Below are 20,623 nucleotides of genomic sequence, written 5' to 3' on the forward strand. Positions count from 1 at the left end.
TTTTTTTTTTTTAACTACCACATTTCGCTGATTTTCGACTGGTGCGAATCTAGTTACTATCGGACTGGATCTACTACGAAACTAGAAATTTGATTCACTAGTACGCGGTTTCCCTGCAGGGTACATATGTATGTATACATGTGTGTATGTGCACATTTATTGCAAAGTGTCGCAGCGGTAATGAACTATAATTTACTTAATCCGCCATTAGGGTCAAAGGAGTTGCAAAAGCACCCATCACGCGCACAACTACATAAAGCAGACACAAACGCATAAATGCTCTGACCCAGATTTATTTCTTTTATTTCTTATCTTTGAATCGACAAGAATTTCGATGGTCGGCGAATGTGGCACAAAGAAATGCGAATAAATGTGTCATAAAAACAATTGAAAAAAAAAATTAAAGTAAACAAGCGTCGGTCAATCGCTGAAGGAAATCAGCAAAGCCCACCCGGCATTAATACCAGCATAAATCAATTGCGCTAACCGTAGTGAGTTTGAACGCCTAAAAGTAGGCTAAATATTTTTGTATATGAAAAAATAGGTAAGAGATGTAAATTAAAAATCCATGCCGACTTCATTCAAGAAAAATAAATTAAAAAAGTATATACATACGTACATATATGTGCATAACGAATGCAGTGTAAAAATTTCCCCGCCGCCAATATTTAATTACTTTTAAATAATATGACTTTTAAGTTAAAGTGTGCGAGTGAACGTGTTAGATGCCTGCGTATCGTGCTACGTGGCGTATACGTTACATACGCAACGGCGGGTATTTGAGCTCTCGAGTGGTTATTTTTTTACCTTCCTTTTATTAGCTCGGGATGTAACTATGTAATATTGATGCTCCTCAGCGATTTATATTCTCAAGTTACATACCTGATGACAGTACGAATGGCAATTATAATAGGGAGGTTTCAGTTTTTGAAACTATAATTTTTTACTTTTTTAGTAGATCTTTTTAAAATTTTAATTTAAATACAATTTCGCGTTGGAATTTTGTTCTTTATACAAAACTGAAGATAATGCATTTTCTAAGATAAGTGTGCCTCCATTTTCGGCCAAAAAAATGTAACAACTCGTGAGATTCGCTCATATATGTAAATTGAGTTCGTATCATTTTCATAGCAATAAATAAAAAAATAATTGCTTTTGCGGAATATTTTTGAAAACAGTTTTTTATTATCTAAACTCCCGAAAATATTTTATTCAGAATGTAAAATTAGATTTTCACTTATACCCACCAAATAAAATTACTGCTCGTTTTTTTTTTGTCTAATAACTTTTGCATTCACTTTTTTAAGTTGTTAGCTGAATTTATAATTTAATTATTTACTTGTTGTTTGATAGTTTATAATAGTGGGGGCATCTTCATGGCATGTTGTGCACGCTGCTTAAATTTGATGCTCTCTTTCACACAGCGATAGCAGCAAACTCCAACAACTGCAATGAAATGAAAAAAAATACATAAATTGCTGCAGGTAACTGCGGCTGCAGCTAATAGTCACTTTGAAGCGAAGCGTAAAATCTTCAAGATTTGCCTCAGTACACATGCACACACACACAAACACCCGTACATGGGCACGTGCAACATGCGATGAGCAACGTTACGAATTGACGATAGCGAAGTGAAGCCCAATGCCAACAACTCAAAGTATCTGTAGCATTTAGTTTATGCTCGTTGGCAAGTGCAGTCGCGATTGGGTCGTATACCGCCTGGGTCATCCACTCGTTTAAATTAACTTTCAAACAGCCGGTCGCCATTGGAATTTTATAATTCATATTATATAGAAAATATAATACGATTCTCGCCCACGAATTTTTTTAAAAACTTTTTTCCAGATTGTACTTTCAGCCGAAGCAATAAAGCTGGAAAACATACATACATACCTTCCAAGAGGCCTTCCACTTGTCAGCCACCAGTATCACCAATATTTAGTAGATTTGGCGAAATAAGTATTTGAACTAATAAATAACGGATAATACCAGCAAGTTATACGATGCCGCAATAAAACCCGCAGCCACTGAGTCCTCGTACACCACTATTTACTACATAAGCAACATTGAAAGAAGGAAGAAGGATTGTGTGAGCGAAAAGGAAACTACCAAAACAACAATCAGCCGTGGTCGCGAATCTGCGGTACGACGTGTCGTTGCAAAGTGAACATCATGCAAGTTTGATTCGAACGCTTTCAACTACACTTAACAACGTTTCCCACGCCGAACCACACATATGCCTTCGCATATTCGAACTTTTTTGCACAAATGCCAATTACTGCGAAATTATTGTGCCTTTGCGCGACTAAAAAGCAGCACAGAAAACCTCAAAGTCCGTCGAACGAAGGCTATGCATACAGGTGTTGAAACTTACATACGCATTTCTCCACCAAAGCAAACTTTGTTACTGACTTTCTCTCTCTATGTATTTGCAGATTAACAGCGCCATCTCGACTTGGTATTCCCGAAGACGAAAATTTATACGCTTATTTGTAAAATCAGTCCATCGGTATCTTTCCTCCCCCACATCATCTGTCATCATCATCCGATGTTAATATGAGCCAAAAACCATCATCTTCATCCTCATCCGCAACGCCTACACACCAATCACTGTATCCTCCTAGATCCGCCTCCAACTCCTCTTCGAACACACAGAGCACATCAACGCTTACACCCGCCATCATTCCACTTGACTACAATTACCAAACAATGTCTCCATCTTCATTATCACAATTCCGCAATGACCGCATTACATCTGCTTCCAACACGAACACAACCGCTGCCTACCATATGCATCCGAATTCGCGTCTCAGTAGGGCGCGTCCCTCTGGCACCGCCTCAGTCGATGTTGAGCTGGATAATCAGTACAGCAGCCTTTTCGGTGATCCTGTTCCACCGCCGCCACCGCCTGATTTTCTCACAACGCAGTTCGATCCAGTGACCCTTTTTCGTCCGTCATTGGACATTAGCTCCGGCTCCGAGGAGGATGCTTTTGGACGTCTGGAATCTTTGGAAACTGATCGAGCTACAAACACCACGCGGCTGTTTTCCAATGTGCCGTTTAGTTCGGTTTTTAGCAAACGCAATTCTGACACTCCTTCTCAGCGTAACTTTGATGTCCTGCCAACGCCGATGCCGCGCCTTCAACCCCCAGACATTCAGATATTACCGAACTCTAGTGGCGGCTCTAGCTCTGAGGCGCGCGAGTCGCCCAACTATGCACTGCTCACACCGGATGATGGTACGCTTTGTCCCGCTGTGTATGATGTAACGCAAGCCTCTGATGTAACAGAAATCGTAGAGTCATTAGAAGTGAGAGATGCAAAAGGGGTGCGGGAATATTCCGAAGCAAAGCGAAGGGTTTCCAATTTTAGTGAGGATTTCAAATCCAATGTTGGTGGACTGAGGTACGCATTGTGTGAGACTTTTGATAAAAGCTCTGCTTAATATTTTTTCCTCTTTTTAGCAATACTCAAGAAACCGAAATAGGAGAACCGCCTTCTACTGCAGGTCACCCATTTCCCCGCCAATTTTCAAATGAATCTTATACGAGCAGTGAGTGGTTTCGGCCAGCAGCACAAGACTATCCGGAATTCAGTAAAATACCAAGACTGCGCCCAAGTTCAAAGAACATTATGTCTATCAAGAGAGAGGAGATGCCCATGCACCATTCTCCTGTAGCGGCGATGATTAACGATTCGAATGGCTCTAGCAGCGGCGAAGAACGGCTTGCCGATAAAACACAAATATTTGAGCAAGAAACGGTTCCACTGGATATTCTACAGCCACCAGCTAGGCCACCAGATCCGTCTCCATCACTTCTGCGGGAAATAGAAACTGATTTATTGCTTTCTCCCCAAGCGTATTTGCAGCATCAGGGTGAGAGACTCTTGGAGAGCGTGAATGAACCGAATTTTCGAACGCCACCACCGCCGGCTAAACCGCCACCTCCGGATTTCATTTCACCCATTCCTGGAGAAAGTCAAGACTTCATCGAACGAGAAATGTCACCTGTGATATTGCGAGATTCTATAGTCACCGGAGGCGACTTTAGGTAATGAAATAATTACGTACTAGGAAAACATTTATATAAATACGCATACATATGTATATTTTATTCTCTTATAGAGTTGATCAACCTCGCCTGCATAAAAAGACTTCGTTTACAATTATCTCAGAAAAAACACCACAGTCATCCCGAAATCAGAGCCCTTCTCCGTACAGTCAGCAACAACGTTCGCCCTCAAAAATTTCAGTACTGTCTAATAGTTCATCTGTAAAACCCATCGCCAAGCCACGACAGTACTTGCAGCGAAAATCCCTTTCATCCACACAACTCAAGTTGCCACAGTTGCCTCAGCAGCGACTCCAAGGAACCGTCGACGACTCTCCTCGCCCTTCAGTGCAGTTCAACATGACCGGTCGGCATACTCCGAATATGATGACCCAGCGAGGCATATTGCAACATCGCGAGTCGTTATCGTCTTCACAAGATATAACACCACTGTCGCCATCAGCGGCACTAATGTCAACGTCGAAATTACGACGACCCTCAGCACTGCCATCATTTGCCAAATCAGCAAGTGAATCAAAAATTAAAAGTTCTGAAGCCCTGCCGTTAATTACTGATCCTTACCGAACTTCTATACCACGTCTTAACCGCTCCATAACAGATCTACACCGAGAGCCTGCGGTGTTTCCCCCTGGTGCTTTGCCGCGCCCACTTAAACCTAACCCCAATCCAACACGAAAGCAAAAAGGTCTGCTACGCATACTCAATGGGGACACCTCGCATATACCTTTGCGTTCGAACTGGGCCAGCATGGATGACCTTTCCGTAGGCAGACAGCTAAAAACGCCTCTTTCGACACCATTGAGGGGTCTTCAAACTCGACGTCGATCCAGCTCTACGTCACCCGAGCGTCGTAGCTCAACACAAACGGCCTCGGATCGTCGTAGTTCAAACTTAAGCTCTATTACAACGTCCGACTTTAGTTTTCGCCGCCCATCGATGACAACACAGTTGCAACTTCGAAAATCTTTATTCCCAACTCCAAGCCCTAGAACAAAACGACGACAATCTTTGATAACACCAGCTAGTTTGACTAGTGGTCGAACATCACGCACAAAAATTGCTAAACCTTCCACGCTTTCACCAATCTTAGGTACGCCAAATAAGGACAGCAGTACGCCACAAAGTCCAGAGCAAAATGGCGTTGGTTCCCTAGCTCCTTCCGAAACCATGTCAGATGTGACTTCAAGGCGAGACTCACTTTCGAGAATACCGGTACGTGGAACCCGCCCAGGATCTAGATCTTCATCCCCATTGAAAGAGTTCACCGCCCAACTGCCTTTGTCCGATCCAAACTCACGAGGTGCATCTAGTCGTACTGCTTCCCGTGCAACGGCAAGAACCGACATTTCACAATCAGCTTCGCGTGCCAATTCTAGATCGGCATCACGGTCTACCTCTCGTGCATCTACGCGTCAAATATCGCGTACAGCTTCCCGAAGCAGTACAAGACCGAACTCGCGAATGGAAATGGCGAAAGAAATTGCGAACTCGCGCTCTAACTCCAGAATGAGTATGCGTTCGATCACTTCAGTAGCCGGAAATTTTTCACCGATTCCCGGAAAACGAAGCGTGGAACCGTCTCCCACACCTTCACATTATCGGAAATCGATTTCTGTTAGCCCTGTATTCAACAGGAGAGCGCGAGCTCGCCGGCAGTCACTCAGTCCACCCAACAAAAAGCGTTCGGGAAGTAGGGGGAGAGAAAAGAAAGTGCGGGACCGATCTGAGTCACGGCAAAGTTCCCGATCTCGTATACCTCTGAGAGCTGGTAGCGTAACGAAATCCACACGATCGTCATCAAAAACAAGAGTCAGCAAACGATCGTCTAGTTCTCGTTCGCTAGCAAAAGCTAAACTTGCGAAAGGTGTGAGTCGGATTTCACCCACGCGCACTCCAACAAATCAACGTACGAAATCAACAAGTGCCAAAAAAGCACCAACCTCGGTGCATAAACCCGAGTCGAGTGTCAAACGCACACCATCGTCAGTGAACAAACAGACGGCATCTGTGAAAAAGCAGCCGAGTAACTTACCAAAACCCGTTGGTATTAACCTCAGGCGGGAGACTTCTAATGTACGAAAGCGCGATACTACACCAAGTAGTGCAGCTAAAGTTGGTCGACGGGAAACTACAGCGACAGCGCCGAAAACAAGCAAGGCGGGAGCCTCAGCAGCGGCGGTGGCGTTAGCAGCGGGTGGACTCAAACGCCAAACCATCTCCAAAACTCTGGGAAAGGCAACTGCTAAAGGAGTAGCAGCCGCAACTAAAAGAAAACAAGGTGAAAATAAAATGGGCGCAGCGATAGCCAAGGGAACCCAAAGTGCCAATAAACCCGGCGAAGTGACGCAGGCGGGAGATGAAAAGTCTGCAGATGGTAGAGAAGCCAGTGGCAGTCCTATCGAAATGGAAGCTGCGAAAGCAGCGACAACGGGTGTCGCGGTCGCCACAACCGCCAAAAGACCTGCGAACGCAAGCTCGGGTAGCACCGGAAGCAGTGGCTCTACTTCTGGTATGAAGCGGAATCCGTCTAATGTGTCGCTTGTGCGTATGGCCTCTAGGATGAGCTTGCTCAGTATGAAGCGTTCCGATAGCAATCTCAGTAAGAAGGCGAATATTCCTTCGGTTGCTGAAGAAGCCACTAAACCGACGAAAACGAATGGTTAGTAGAAAATGTATCTTTAAATAAATTTGACAAAATCTTTCACTCTTTAAATAAATTCTTAGGAAAACCTGCAACATTGCAGAAGAGCAACAGCAGAGCACAGCTGAAAACACCAGAAAATGTGGCTGCTCTACCAGCTGCCATATTAGAGAAGTCACAGAAGACGCTGGAGAATATACAAAAGACTGTATCCGAGGCAACAGACGAAATTCAGAAAAAAATTCACGAAAATCTCACCGACTTGAAAAGTCTAGAAAGCGATATGGGTCGATTGTCGGATAGCGCTGCTTCGCCCACATCAAGCGTAGCTACAGTTGTGGAAAATAAAGCGGGAATAAAGGCTGGTGCTGCTGGTGGGGGAGGCGCTGTTGAATCAATCTCTCGATCGGGTACCACCGAGGAATCAACAGCGGCTGGGAATGCTGCAAACGATCAAAGCTCAGTTATGCCAGTTGCGTCAACACAGAGATCACCACTACCACCAACACAGCCCATCGAGGCCGACGTTTCTGTGTTGACTACAGCTGCGCAAGCCACGCAGCATGCCACAGTTGCTGCAGCGGCGGCTGCAGCTGCCACAACCGGTGCAATGGCGATGCCAAATGCTGGCGTGGTAGATGCCACCGTCGAACGGGTTAGTGAACGTGCTATATCAGTTATGCCAGATGTTGACTGTGACGATGCAAATTTCCAGAATTACGCGTACGAAGGCGACGGTGCAGCTGACAAGACAGCCGATGGAGCAGTGAATGCAACGCTGAAAGGCGAAACTCATGCGAAGGTCACTGGCGGCGGTGGAAACGGTCAGAAGGGGATTGGAGGTGGAGGAGGTGTCGAAAGCGCTGCGCATAGAAATGGTAATGGCGGCGACGATAACAAACGGCGTTCACCAGATGGACAAGGCGGTTCGGCAGCAGGCAGCGGGTAAGTGAAAAGTTTTGCACTTGCTTTACTAATTTAGAGCTGTATTAGTGGTGTTCTCCGAACCCACCGATCAACCTCTCAGTGAAGTAATGTTCTTTTATTAAAATTTATAAAATTTAATTGGCTGTCAACACAGCTCTGCACTGCAAATTATCACCCCGCAGTGAAAAGCTAAACTAGTTAGGAAAAATACTAGTTTAAAAACTAGAATTTTCTAACTGAAGCCGAACTGGTTCGAAAATGGCCAGACTTGTTCCGAGTTCAAAACGATTTATTCATCCCCTGTTTTATTTGACTTCGACAGTTTAATACAGTAAATTAAACAAAATATTATAACTCTTATTTGGGCATGTTGTAAACCGTTAAAGCGAGTACGTATTCAATTACACCAGACCTGTTAAATAATGATTAATATTCATAATGATTATTAACTAAAGCATGTTTTTTTGGATAACCGTTTAATGATTAAATACTGATATTAGCACCTTTTTAATGATAAATAAATAATTACTTAAAAAAAATTGTTAATTAATTTATTAATTTTAATTACATCATTAGTTTGTTATTTTTGATCATTTTCAATTATTTTTGACGTTTTTAACTACAACATTAATATAATTATTTGATTAATTTCAATTATCAATCAACAAGCCAAACTATAGACAAAAGTTATGAATGTTTAATAACGGCATGAATTATTTATTTATTTTTTTCTTCTTATCCAAATCTCAAATTTTAAACATTAATTATTACTTTAATAAAATTTTAAAAAGAAAGGACTGAAATGTGCAAAGCTAATGCATTTAATTTATTTGAATGAAAACTTTTATTTTTATTTAATTTCACTCAAATGAACTAAAGTATTTATTTTATTTTTAACTAAAAGGGTTTCTTTTGCATATTCAATATTATTAAAAAAGATGAAAATATAGTATTTATTGTACCTGAAAGCTTTTACTTTTAATAACATTTAACGAAAAATGCATTTAAATTTGTGTTCGAAAGTTTGAAATATGTATGTATTTATTTTTCCTTTTAATTAATACTCAAAAAATTTAACACTAATTGGCAAATTTAAGGCTGCTAAATAAAAATGTGTGTATTTTTTTTATTGTATATTCATGAATTCATTTAAATTTTTGACTCCCAAAGTAGTGGTTTCGGTACATAATTGGACAGTTGGTTGCATGGAAAAAAGATAGTTGGTTGACTAGTTGGGCATGCGGTTCATACTAGTTGTGAGGTAGTTTACAACTGGTAAATTTGACTACAGGGTATGAATGCACTGTATTATATACGTATGTATGTAAGTATGTATTTTTGTATATGAGTGGCCGTATATCACGCATTGGGTTATTGTACCTTTAATAGTACTCTGCTAAAAGCACTGAGATGTGGCGAGAATAGCGTGACGCTTGAATCATGTTGCAGCAACGCATATTGCAGTCGATGCAATGTTGCATAGTGAACTTATAGCAAATGTAATAAATTGAAAATTCGCATGCTTTTCTAATTAAAATGCTACATTGGCAATTTTCTTTTTTAGCATATTGAATATCTTAAATAGTACATATGTACATATGTGCATAGATGTGTTCACCCATATCTATGTACATTCCATATATATGAATTTGAAAGAAATATGGGAGAGTTAAAAGATGTTCAATTCGTAATTAGCTTCTGACACGCACATCCTTTCTGGGTAATGAGAAACGCGTTGAGGTAGGGTGTTCACCGGGGGTATGCACCGGCTATACTAAATGTATACAAAACTTGAAAGAGCTATGTTCGCGGCAAATCTGATGCCTCCACCGGTATACGCCCAGCCAGCAGAGACTAACTGTGTATAACACCGGCACAAAAAAAAAGTGGTGTGTGCTTTTAACCAGACCCACCAACCAACATGTATTTCGACCCGCTGAATGCGAATACGAGGTCTGTTTGACGCGTACACCCTCAAAATTTAGAGTAAATTGCGAATTTTTTGCATTCTTTCAGTTTTTTGCAATTTACTGGAATTTGTCGGGGTTTGCGAGTCAAACGGACCTCAGATTCGGACTCATATGTCATCGAAGTATCGCCCAACTGCCAGCAGCCACGACTCACTTTTCACAATTCTCTGAATTTTTGTACGCAACCTTCAACCATCGCTTGAATTTACTACAGTCAGGAATTTCTTCCAGATCAACAATTTTCGGGCACATTTTGTAAAAAATATTTAATACAGATTTTGTGAAAAATCGCGCCTCAAGTCTTTCTTTCAGCTCAAAAAATTTATATAAAAATTTGCCGTAGAAACATTTTTGGGTCTTCAAAAGATAGCTTTGTACTTTTCTATTAAAATCGTGCTAACAATTTAAATATAAGAAATGCGCGCTTGATATTTTTGAGAAAAAAAAATACGTCGGTCGTATGACCTCCTTTTTCCGCAATTTACTCGAAAACTTGAGGGTATACGGGTCAAATTGACCTAAGATTCAGATTTAGCGGGTCGAAATACAGTATCGGTCATATCTATAGCACGCCATTTCAAAGTGATATTGTGTGCAACTTATGTTTATTTATTTGTTTTTAAGAATTTTCAATTAAAATACAGTTCTTTCTCTAACAAACCCCATATAAACCCAAGTTTAACAATTGGTAGAAAACTTCAAAAAAGTGCAACAAATTTTCACCTAAGTTTCAAACTTTTTTCTCGGAAGTGTTAGAATTTTTTAGCCCCTGCAATTTTAGTCTGATAATGTGCATTTGTCAAGTGGCTGCGAATTACCGTTAATTTTTTAGTTTTTTTTTGTCGCATTTGCTTCCATATAATGAATAAAATTTGTATATGGATGAAAACCGCAACACCTTTGTCGAAAAAAATTCTAAAAAATCAACGGTAACTTTCAGTCACTTGAAACTTGCACATTATCAGACTAAAATTGCAGGGGCTAAAAACCTGTGTATTCAAAAAAATTCTAACACTTCCGAGAAAAAAGTTTGAAACTTAGGTGAAAATTTGTTGCACTTTTTTGAAGTTTTCTACAAATTGTTAAACTTGGGTTTATATGGGGTTTGTTAGAGAAAGAACTGTATTTTAATTGAGAATTCTCAAAAGTAAACAAATAAACATAAGTTGCACACAATATCATTTCGAAATGGCGTGCTATAGATATGACCGATACTGTACATAACCGCAGGGGGATCTGGTTAAAAACACACATAAATTTTTTTGTCTATTTAGTATTTCAATTTATGTATATATGTTAATAATTATTACATAGTAGCTCCCACAATGAATATAATCGGAAAAATTAATAAAAACCGCTAATTTTTTGAATCTAAACCCCCAATTTCTCTCTTACTTTACTGACGTGAGTCATCCAAACTCAAAACCTTCATATCTTAGATAACAAATTGTTTCGACTATATTTAGATATACTACATATGTATGTAGGTATTTTCTTTTTATAAAAAAGTTTTAGCCTAATCTAAACTAAACTCGAATCCTATTACGAGCATATCAAGCAAGAAATAAACAAACCGTACTACAAGTAAATTCCATCGTCTCCACCTTAACACCAGTAATAAGAATATACGAAAAACCTTAAAGCGTTTATCCATGACCATCAGTGTCATCCATGGCACCTTCATTCATAAGAGCCAAGTGAAAGGTCAAAACTTACACATCAAACACGAATGGTATTTTATTATGACGGGCAATTTGCAGGAATTTCAAACCATTTACAATTTTCATAAATAATTCATTAGACAGCAGCGTTGGCAGAAGGAGTATTGCGCTAACCACAACTCATCGTTCTGCTGTAAGCGAAACTTGCATATACATACATATGTATGTATGTAAATACGGTGGCAAAAAGGTAAATAGGGCAGAGACATTTTAGCAAGTTTTGGCTATTTTTCTTTGTTTAAATTTTTTTTATTATTTTTTATGAAAGTATCGCTTACCGAAAAAAATTATGTAAGTCAAAATTTCAAACTTTGTAGAACTGTGGAATGTTTATCCAAATTTGAAACTTTGTTATCAGATTTTTTGGTATTTTTTTGAGTATGCTTAATTTTAGTATAATAACATGCAAACTTGAAGTAGCTAAATAGTACCCATGTGCATTTTTTGTTCACACATTTTCTGCCATAAAAAGTATGTATGAACATTCGCCAATTTTTTTGTATGGAGAAAAAGAGCAGTACCTTCGACAAAAAAAAATAAAAATTTCCAAAAATCACTGGTACGTCTTAGCTACTTTAAACTTGCACTTTGTTATACTAAATTTTAATGCATACTCAGAATATTTCTAAGAAATGTAATTAAAAAGCTCAACATTTTTATGAAATTATGACGTACATGGTTTTTGTTAGAGAGCGGGGTACACTTTCATGTCTCTGCCTTATTTATATTTTCGGCACTGTATGAACATATGTACGCATGTAGATACTTAAGAATTTATGCAGATATTTATATGACCGCATTCTGTATCGTCGAGCGTTATCCATTCTATTTGCTTCGTGAGTAAACTCCTTTTACTCATTTTCACCTTTTTTTTGTTGACGTTGGGAACTTTGAAATTTCCTTCCACCCGTCACCTCAATATTTATGCGCATATCGCTTGAGGAGGGGGATAAGCTGATTTTATTGCTGACAACTGTGCCTCAAATTGTTGTTACGTTGCAACGAGCCTATGACAGCAACAGCAAGAAGAAGTATTTGTACACACAAAACAGAATTTGAGTATTCACCATAGCTAAGGAGGTGCAATGAAACTTTGAGTATTCACTATCTCCTTAGCTATGGTGAATACTCGAAGTTTGTGTTGTCAGTCTTTCACTGGTGTACTCGTAAAAATGTGAAATATTTATTCAAGAACTGTACAGAGGAATAATCAATTTACTATTTCTATGTACCTGAATCAAATGCACGATAGAAGAACGTGGCCTAGACCGTTCCAAATACAGTATATTCCGTTTAGCTGCATTTACTTACACTGCAAATGATTTCCTGCACTTAAGCGAAATGCGCAGCAATGCGGAAAACTGTAACTGGATTTTAAAATTGATTCCAATACTGTTTTTCATGAATTTTTTTTCTTAAGTACTTAAAGTGAATAAGGCCTCTTTAACACTAGTCACTATAGAGGCATTACTAATGGGTCTTCATCGCCAATGCTGATTTCAGACATGACACAGGTTCACAAAAAGAGGGATATGTTGTAAGCAAAATGAACCTTTCAAAAAATTTTAGTGCTGGTAAGCGAAATATTTTTCCTACAAATCGAAAAAAAACTTACTCAAAACCAGGGCTGTTAAACGGAAAAGGGTTGCTAAGCGGAAATGCAGCCAAAATTGAAAATTTCGTACAAAATCCATTTCAAGAAGCAGCATTTTGGCAAAATTGTGCAGGTAAGCGGAAAATGCACCTAAGCTCACAGTCGTTTAGCTTCAGCAGTTTACAAAATTTGAAAGAGGCTTTGCAACTGAGCTATTTAAAGCGCAATAGATACCACTGCCAAATCTATGTTATCAAACTTATGGTTCTGGCTCTGCACTACACGAGCACGCGGGATTTCCGATGGCCCGAAATAGCCTATAAAGAGTTCCTCACGCTAGAAAAATGGGTAATGGAGAGCGAATACGTTCCAATTTTGGATCGTAAATGTCTTCTTCTTCGTGCCGTATACAGTGCGGACTTTTTTTTGAGTAGGTAAAAGACCGCAAAATTTTCTTGCAACACTTGAATCAGCTTATTTTTCAATTCTGGGCACGAAATGTTTTTTTTGGCGCTTCTCACGCTTTGGAAACTTTTGAGGCATTTTGTCATTTACTCTCTAATTACCGAAACTAGCCCGGGTAGCGCACGGAACAGAGCTACTTAGTGGCTTACGATTTCCGAGGAAGATGTAGGGCTTTTAAATATGTATAAGCATATGTTTATGTACGTCTCTAGAGTGCGTTCGTTTTTTAAATTGATTCCACTCGTCTGACAAAAATATCCTTCTCAGATCCTTGGTGTTGCAAGTGGACATAACATAGACGCTAACTAAAGCTACAATCGATAATTTTCAATACTCATCCTAAGTTCAGCATTTTGACTAACTAATTACTTATTACAAAACATTAACATTCGCACCACACTGTTCATCATCATTACGCGGCATTAATATTGCAACAACGTTTAGCGAGCCATTTTTCGCTCATAAAATGCAATTTCTTAAACAAACAAGGAACATCTCATGCACAAACAATTCATATTCATTTAAGAATATGCCATGCAGTAAATCCAACTATGCGAAATAGCAAAAAAACTGGCTCTTAGGGGTCGATATAAATACTAGGCACAGCCAATGAAATTCTTTCAAAATGTAGATGTATATACGATTACATATCGTGCAGTTTAAACTACATATTTAGTTGTAATTATTCATTTTTAATCAAGAAATTCACTTCTACACTCTCCTCAACTACATCACTTTACACCCATAGAGTAGTAGTACGCATCTAGTCTGAAAGTGTGCTACATCGGCTAGCTCTTAGGGTGACTGTGCTTATTTCGCCAGCCAGCCATGCCGTTATAACTAACGCAGCTACAACTAGCTTTTAGGCTCATGTATACCTACATACATATGTATGTTTTCATTCATTTCTTTTCACAGTAGCTCAAATTATTCTTACCCTCAAATGCACTTCCACCCCCCTTACTTAATATTTGTTTTGCCTTATACGAGTATGTGCATATATATATTTACATATGTATGTAGTTCGCTCTTGCTTTAACTATAATACTACAGCAAATTTGCATATATTGTATGATTGTACAGTGGCCGCCACATAATTAGGGATATGAGCTGCAACGTCAGCAAAAAAAAAAAAACGTTCGAAAAATCAACGAGATTTTTAAGCTACATCAAACTGCCACAATACTATACTAAAATTGCATACCAGATTTTTTCCAGACATTCCCTCCAAAAAGTTTCAAATTTCGATGACAAGATGTGAAACTTTGAGTTATGCTGTTTTCGTTGCTACCAAAAAAAGTTGTCCCTTGCTTCTTTCGGGAAAATTGTGTTTTCGTTTCTTAAAATGCCACACTTTTGTAAGGCAAAAAAGGCACATTCTCTGAACTTTGAAGCTTTGTTGGGGGAGATGGTTGCTTAAAACGACAATACTATTATGAATTGCGTGATTTAAACAAGGACAAGAAGGCAAAAAGGGCATGTTTTTTTGGGGTGAGTGTAAAACATTTCGCACCGTGGAAGGGGGATATTTTTTGCACGACACGAGATCACCATTAGATGGTTTTCGTTGTAGTATGAATTATATTTTTGTAAAAAAAAATAATTAAAGAATAAATATATGGTTTAAACGTGTTAAGAAGTCGTGCCCCTAATTATGTGGTCACCACTGTACACCGCACACACATTCATACATTTGTGCAGCTTTGACGCTTGGCGTGGCCACTCATAATGCGTCAATATATGCGCATACATATATACAGCCAAGACAAACAATTTGCCAATATTCTTGAAGCCCCGAGGCACCAACGGCCAAGACACGCCATAATGCTGCTTCACCATTTCCAAAATGCAGAATTTCCAACTGTAGCTTAATCGACGGGCTTCACTACCATCGCGTCCACTTATAAGCTCTTTAATAATACCAGTACTATGTTTACTCCCTTTCCATCGAGCGCGTGTCTAGGTAGAGTAGCAGGTACCTCGCAAAGGATATCCGTTCCGCGGCATGCCAATTCGTCCTTCGTGTTTATTCAACTTCGAACAATGGCTATGTAAGTAACAAATACAACAACAATGCTACTCACTTCTAAAGCATTTTGTTTGTAAATGGCTACGTTGTAGTTGAATAAATATANTGAAGTGACCAGATTCGTGACAGAAGCGGACGAGTAGCCAAAAAAAAAACAAAAAAACTAATAACGTAATTCTCTAATTCGCGCAATGATTCAGAAGAAAGGAAAACGAAAAAATTCGGTGATATACCACATTGACTTGCCGCAGGACTTTGCCGATGTCGAAAAATACTTTTTCAGGTATTTGTTTAAAACTTTCTTTGAAGCATTTTCATGGTCTAATCGCCTTGTTGAGGGAATTCATCACAAACAATTTTGTTGAACAACTGAATATGGGTTTTGAGGAGTAATCAAATTTTGATAGAAATTAAAAATCATTTTTAGCTTTCTTATGTTGGGTTTCCACTAGGCATTAAATGGCAAAAATTGTAATGATAAAGTTGGGCATTGAAATCGTGTCATTACGTTCAAGAAATAATCTTTATGTTCATTTCCACATAGCATTTTTTAAATGACACCAAGTTTTTGTAATTTCAATGCCTAGTGGAAATTCGGTATTACTTTTTGGAAAAAAAAAAACTGCCTGATCGGCTGATTGAGTTATAAGAAGATATGCAACGCTTATATAGCCGAATTGTGCCCCTCGAAGGCGAGACAAATTTTCGTTGAATAATTAGATTTCAGGCCGTACTAGCAGCATACCACCTGGAGTAAAATAATTTTTTTTTTTGATGGACTATATACTATATTCAACACCTCAACGAATGCTACAGAAAAAGTGATTCAGCTTCGAGATACATGATAGGGCGCTTGATTTTGTTTGGTATCAAACTCTGGCTTTCGAATTCGCGAAAATCATTCAAGCAAATTGATTGGAATATTGTTTTTAATTTAATTCAAAAAGAAGCAGTTTCACTTAAACTATTTAGGTGAAAAGTTGTTTATTTATTTTAATTTAGTATTAAAAATGTCCGAAGGACAAAACTCTTTCTATGCTGGTGAGCTCGGCAGTTGGGAAATATTTTACAAAATTTAAAAACGTTCAAAAAGTCAAAAAAAAGAACGAAAATCTACATTTTGGCCCAGGGGGTTCATTTACGTTCTATGGGAAATGAAATGAAAAAAACCACCACTACTTAGGGCCCACTTTCTTTGAAGAAATGAAAAAGTAGTTAACTCCCGGATGAGCTAGAGAGCTTAGCTCAGAAGCCGATGACAATGCAGTATGAAAGATGAAATAATCCGCTAGGTGGCGCAGAGATCGAGATATTTCGAAACCCGTATTTGTTGTCTGATTTGGTTCATACTTATAAAGCTTGTTTTAAAAGTATTTTTTTTTACTATTATCTTATTTATTTTGCTATTTCAAAAACAACTGTTTCTTAACAGAATCTAAATTTGATGTAAAATGATAAAAAGCGGTTTCTTTTCAATACTTTTTCCATTACTGGTATTGCTAAAAAATGTTTACAAAGTTTTGAGCTTGGGAACGCATAGAATTATAGAACTATTTTCATTCAAATAGTTACTGGACACAAGAAACTTAAGACACACTCACTCTTGGCCAGGTTGTATGTACCTTTTAGGGTTTTCCAATTAATCTATACGTGAAAAGAAAGAAAATTGGATCGTTAAGCTGCCTTTGCACGGGTCGATTTCTGTCGACTGGCAAATCGACTAGCCTAAACATTTACATTTTTCGGTTGAATTGCCATTTACTCGGGTCGATTTTGGTTGAACGAAAGTATTTACTTTTTCAGTAAACAAGTCGTATGTAAATTTTTATGCTCACACACACACACACTTGTCACACTTAACGTGTCTCATACAATTAAATGGCCGCTCACCAGCCATGACTGACTTTTCATCAAATGCCTGCAATGCTACAGTCCAACAACAACCATAACAACTCAACACCGCTCGTTAAATGTCGCATCGAAAGCCCAATGAGTGAATAGTGTGCGTGTGTGTGTGTGTGTGTTTGTTTAAACATGTGCCTGCCAAAGTCGCATTTCGGCGTGCCACTATTGGCCTTGTTAATATTTTCTCAAAACCTCCACGCCAGCAACTTTTCGCTGGTTCGCATGTCGCTGTGCGACTTGGTAGTGCCTGCTAAAGCATAATTTTCGGCTTACTTTGGTGGTATTTTGAATTTTTGGACGCAACTAAATTGCGTTTGGTTGTTGGCCTAGGCGGTGGTCATATACATCTTCGGCGGTCGCCAGCAAAGAAAGCAAGAAATAAGTAGTGCAAAATTTCAACTAAACCGAATAGTTGCCTTGAAACGCGCATTTGGCCTTCAACCGCAAACAAAAAGTGCGTGCTGTTGATCTGTATCAGTGGGGATTTGTGAAAGGTAATTTGTGAAGCGTAACAAGCAAGTGATTTCGAATTACAAATAGCGGTCAAAGCGTCTAAAAACTATGTAAGTTTGATCTTTTATGAGCAAAAGGTTAATTCATATCCAATCGATAGGGTTTTGGTGGCTAGTACTCATTTGCCGTAAGCTGTTAAGTTAAACCCAATTCTAATAACAACATATGGGGCTAAAAACTTAAAGTAGTCAAGAAAATAATTTTTCCTAGCACCGAAAAAATCTTCCTTTTGATACAATTGAGACTCACATGATTCGTTATACGATGTTGTGTCCTGAAGTTTATAAGCCTGGAAAATAGAATACTCCGCAAATCTCCGTGTAAAGCACACGAAATGCTTCATATTTATCAGACAACCAATCAATGTTTCTAATCACAACATAATTTTTTAGCTTTTTTAGCAAATGCTTAGTCCCATAGGCAAAATGAAAATAAAATAATGTGCTTAGAATATTTAAGTAATATATATACATTTTTGCAAAGCTAACATAGTACCTTAAATAGATAAGTAAGTTAAATTTATAATTTCCTTTTTTTCGTTAACAGAGCAGGGCGCTAAAGTCAGAAAACGTTTAAGGTAAAAATGTTGGACGGAAAAACGACTTTTAATGTATTACAAAAAATCTCAAAAAATCATTTTTTAGTGTATTACTATGAAACTTAAAAGTTTTGTTTACTACTATACATTTAAAAAACATAAATAATATTTGGTAAATATTTTTCATGGAAAATTTTTGTATGCCATCGATAACTTTTGAGATTTTTTTATTGGAATTCCCAAAATTGCTAAAGTTTGGAAGAGTGAAATAAAAAAAAAAATAGAATACCTAATTTCAATAGAATAGAATACCTAATTTTTTATTTGGTATTATGGTACATTTTGAAGTACTTTAATAGAATCTGTGAAGAAGTTTTAATTTTCCTGCTGGGAATGTAAAGAGTATACGCATTTTGTGAGCCATAACTCAAAAAAAGTTATAAAGGGATAAGTTTATGGTATTGCCTAAATTTAAAACAAATTGAGGTATTACAATTTTTTGTAATACATGCTATAAAAAATTAACCTAGTTTTGATGTAATGTATAATTTTTATTAAATAGCGACAAAGAAATTAGCAGTAATAACAGTTCTTTTGGCGGAAACCCAAAATTTTACAAAGTTTGACAAAATTAAAAGCATATATATTAAAAAGATTGGCGACTTTTTTTGTCTCATTCGAATACTTCGTTAAGTGATCTAACATATAGTAAGAAAAAAAAAAATTAAAATTTGTTTTGCCGGAAATTGGAAATTTAGTATTTTTTTTTTGAAACATCTGAAGTTTTTAGTTTTACAAAGACATAAAGTATGATTTTGTATTCTTTTTTTCTTAGCGCAATATCATTGATAAATTTATTTATAAGTTATAATTGGTTTTTTGTGCATTCTTATCGCAAATGTAGCAAAAATGTAATTTTTGAAAAAAGGATATATGTATGGGAGGTAGTCTGCAGCCTTGCACCGCACGAAACCAAATTTGCCGCAGAGCTTTAGGATAAAATTTTACAGACAGTTACCAATATTGGCTTTATTCTGTTTATAATTGTAGCTAAAATTAAACTTTTAAAATTAAGGATGTATGGGAAGTAGTCATGTCCTTGCAACAAAAGAGATGAAGTTGTTAAATTACCATTTGTTTACATATTTTTTAGTTGTGTAAAACTAAAAAAAAAAAAATTATCGCATTCCGGTAAGTATTTCCAAAAAGAAAAGACAAATTCCGAAATTCAAAAAAGTTTCCAAAAAATTTACGGTGTTTCTTGAACAGCTCGGTACACAAATGTCAAAACTCCTTATGAGTGAGTGCGAAAGTAAGAGAGTTGGAATTTTCTTTCCCTCTTCCTCCTTGAGCGTAGAATAGCAGAAATTTGACATTTGTGTATCGAAATCTAAAACAAAAAACACCGTAAGTTTTTGTTTTTGCTACTACCGCTACCAGCTTATATGAATTGGCCTTGATTTCAAGCGAGTAAAACTTCACTTGAGCGAAAAATCAACCGGAAAATTCTAACGTTGGTAAATTTATGGCCGTTTTCTCAAGTAGGGTTTGAAATTTATCTACCACTAAATGCAAATTTTGTTCTGAAAAATGTACTAGAAGGGGACATAAAATTTAAAAACTAATTAAGAAAACGGCACTTACTACTCTGTTGGAATTTTTTCAAAAGCCAAGAAAAAGGTCGATCATAAGGTCTGATTAACAACTGACGTAGGCTCTTTTTTAAAGTACTATTATGCCAAAAATATAAACAAGCGATTCAAAATTCATAAAAAAAAAATTCAATTTGACATTATAGGATGGTTTCTTCTGAGAGCAATGTCAAATTCCATCACACTTTGTTGAATACATTTTGGTCGCTCATACGCTAAGACATACCCAAGAAATCATTTGCCCAATTAGAGTGCCTAGCCCGTTCACTCCCAAAAAGCCGTAAGGTGGGTGGGTACCAAGAAGCATATTAAAGTGACTAACAAAAACATGAAACCATTTGCGGTTCTCTTTCAGGCAATTCTCACACGGAATTAAATAAAAATAAGTTTTTTTTCGTCGGAATGTAGAGTTTATTACTTTATTTGAATATTATAAACTGATTTTCTTAAGAATGCACTAAAGAACGATGGACATTCTTTAATTTGAAGGACAACAGCAAAAAAAATAAAAATTAAATTAAAAAAAAACCCACACCCAAAATCCGTTGGGTTTCTGCCAACTTCTTCACAAATACGAACACATTTATGCATAC

General features: G+C 37.7%; 1 protein-coding gene across 1 annotated transcript in view; it reads left to right on the forward strand.

Annotated features, from left to right (window-relative positions):
* LOC108365954 (protein stum-like) overlaps positions 1-20,623 on the forward strand; it is a 68,393-nt gene that overhangs the window by 45,385 nt on the left and 2,385 nt on the right. The window contains exons 2-6 of the mRNA XM_017620190.1: positions 1,846-2,360; positions 2,436-3,407; positions 3,467-4,054; positions 4,129-6,734; positions 6,800-7,661. Of these exons, the coding sequence (XP_017475679.1) occupies positions 2,557-3,407; positions 3,467-4,054; positions 4,129-6,734; positions 6,800-7,661 (4,907 nt within the window). The 5' untranslated portion in view covers positions 1,846-2,360; positions 2,436-2,556. The remainder of the gene's footprint in view (positions 1-1,845; positions 2,361-2,435; positions 3,408-3,466; positions 4,055-4,128; positions 6,735-6,799; positions 7,662-20,623) is intronic.

Source organism: Rhagoletis zephyria, unplaced genomic scaffold (assembly GCF_001687245.7).
Source record: "Rhagoletis zephyria isolate East Lansing unplaced genomic scaffold, Rhagoletis_zephyria_1.1 Rzeph_scaffold_02073, whole genome shotgun sequence".
NCBI lineage: Eukaryota > Metazoa > Arthropoda > Insecta > Diptera > Tephritidae > Rhagoletis > Rhagoletis zephyria.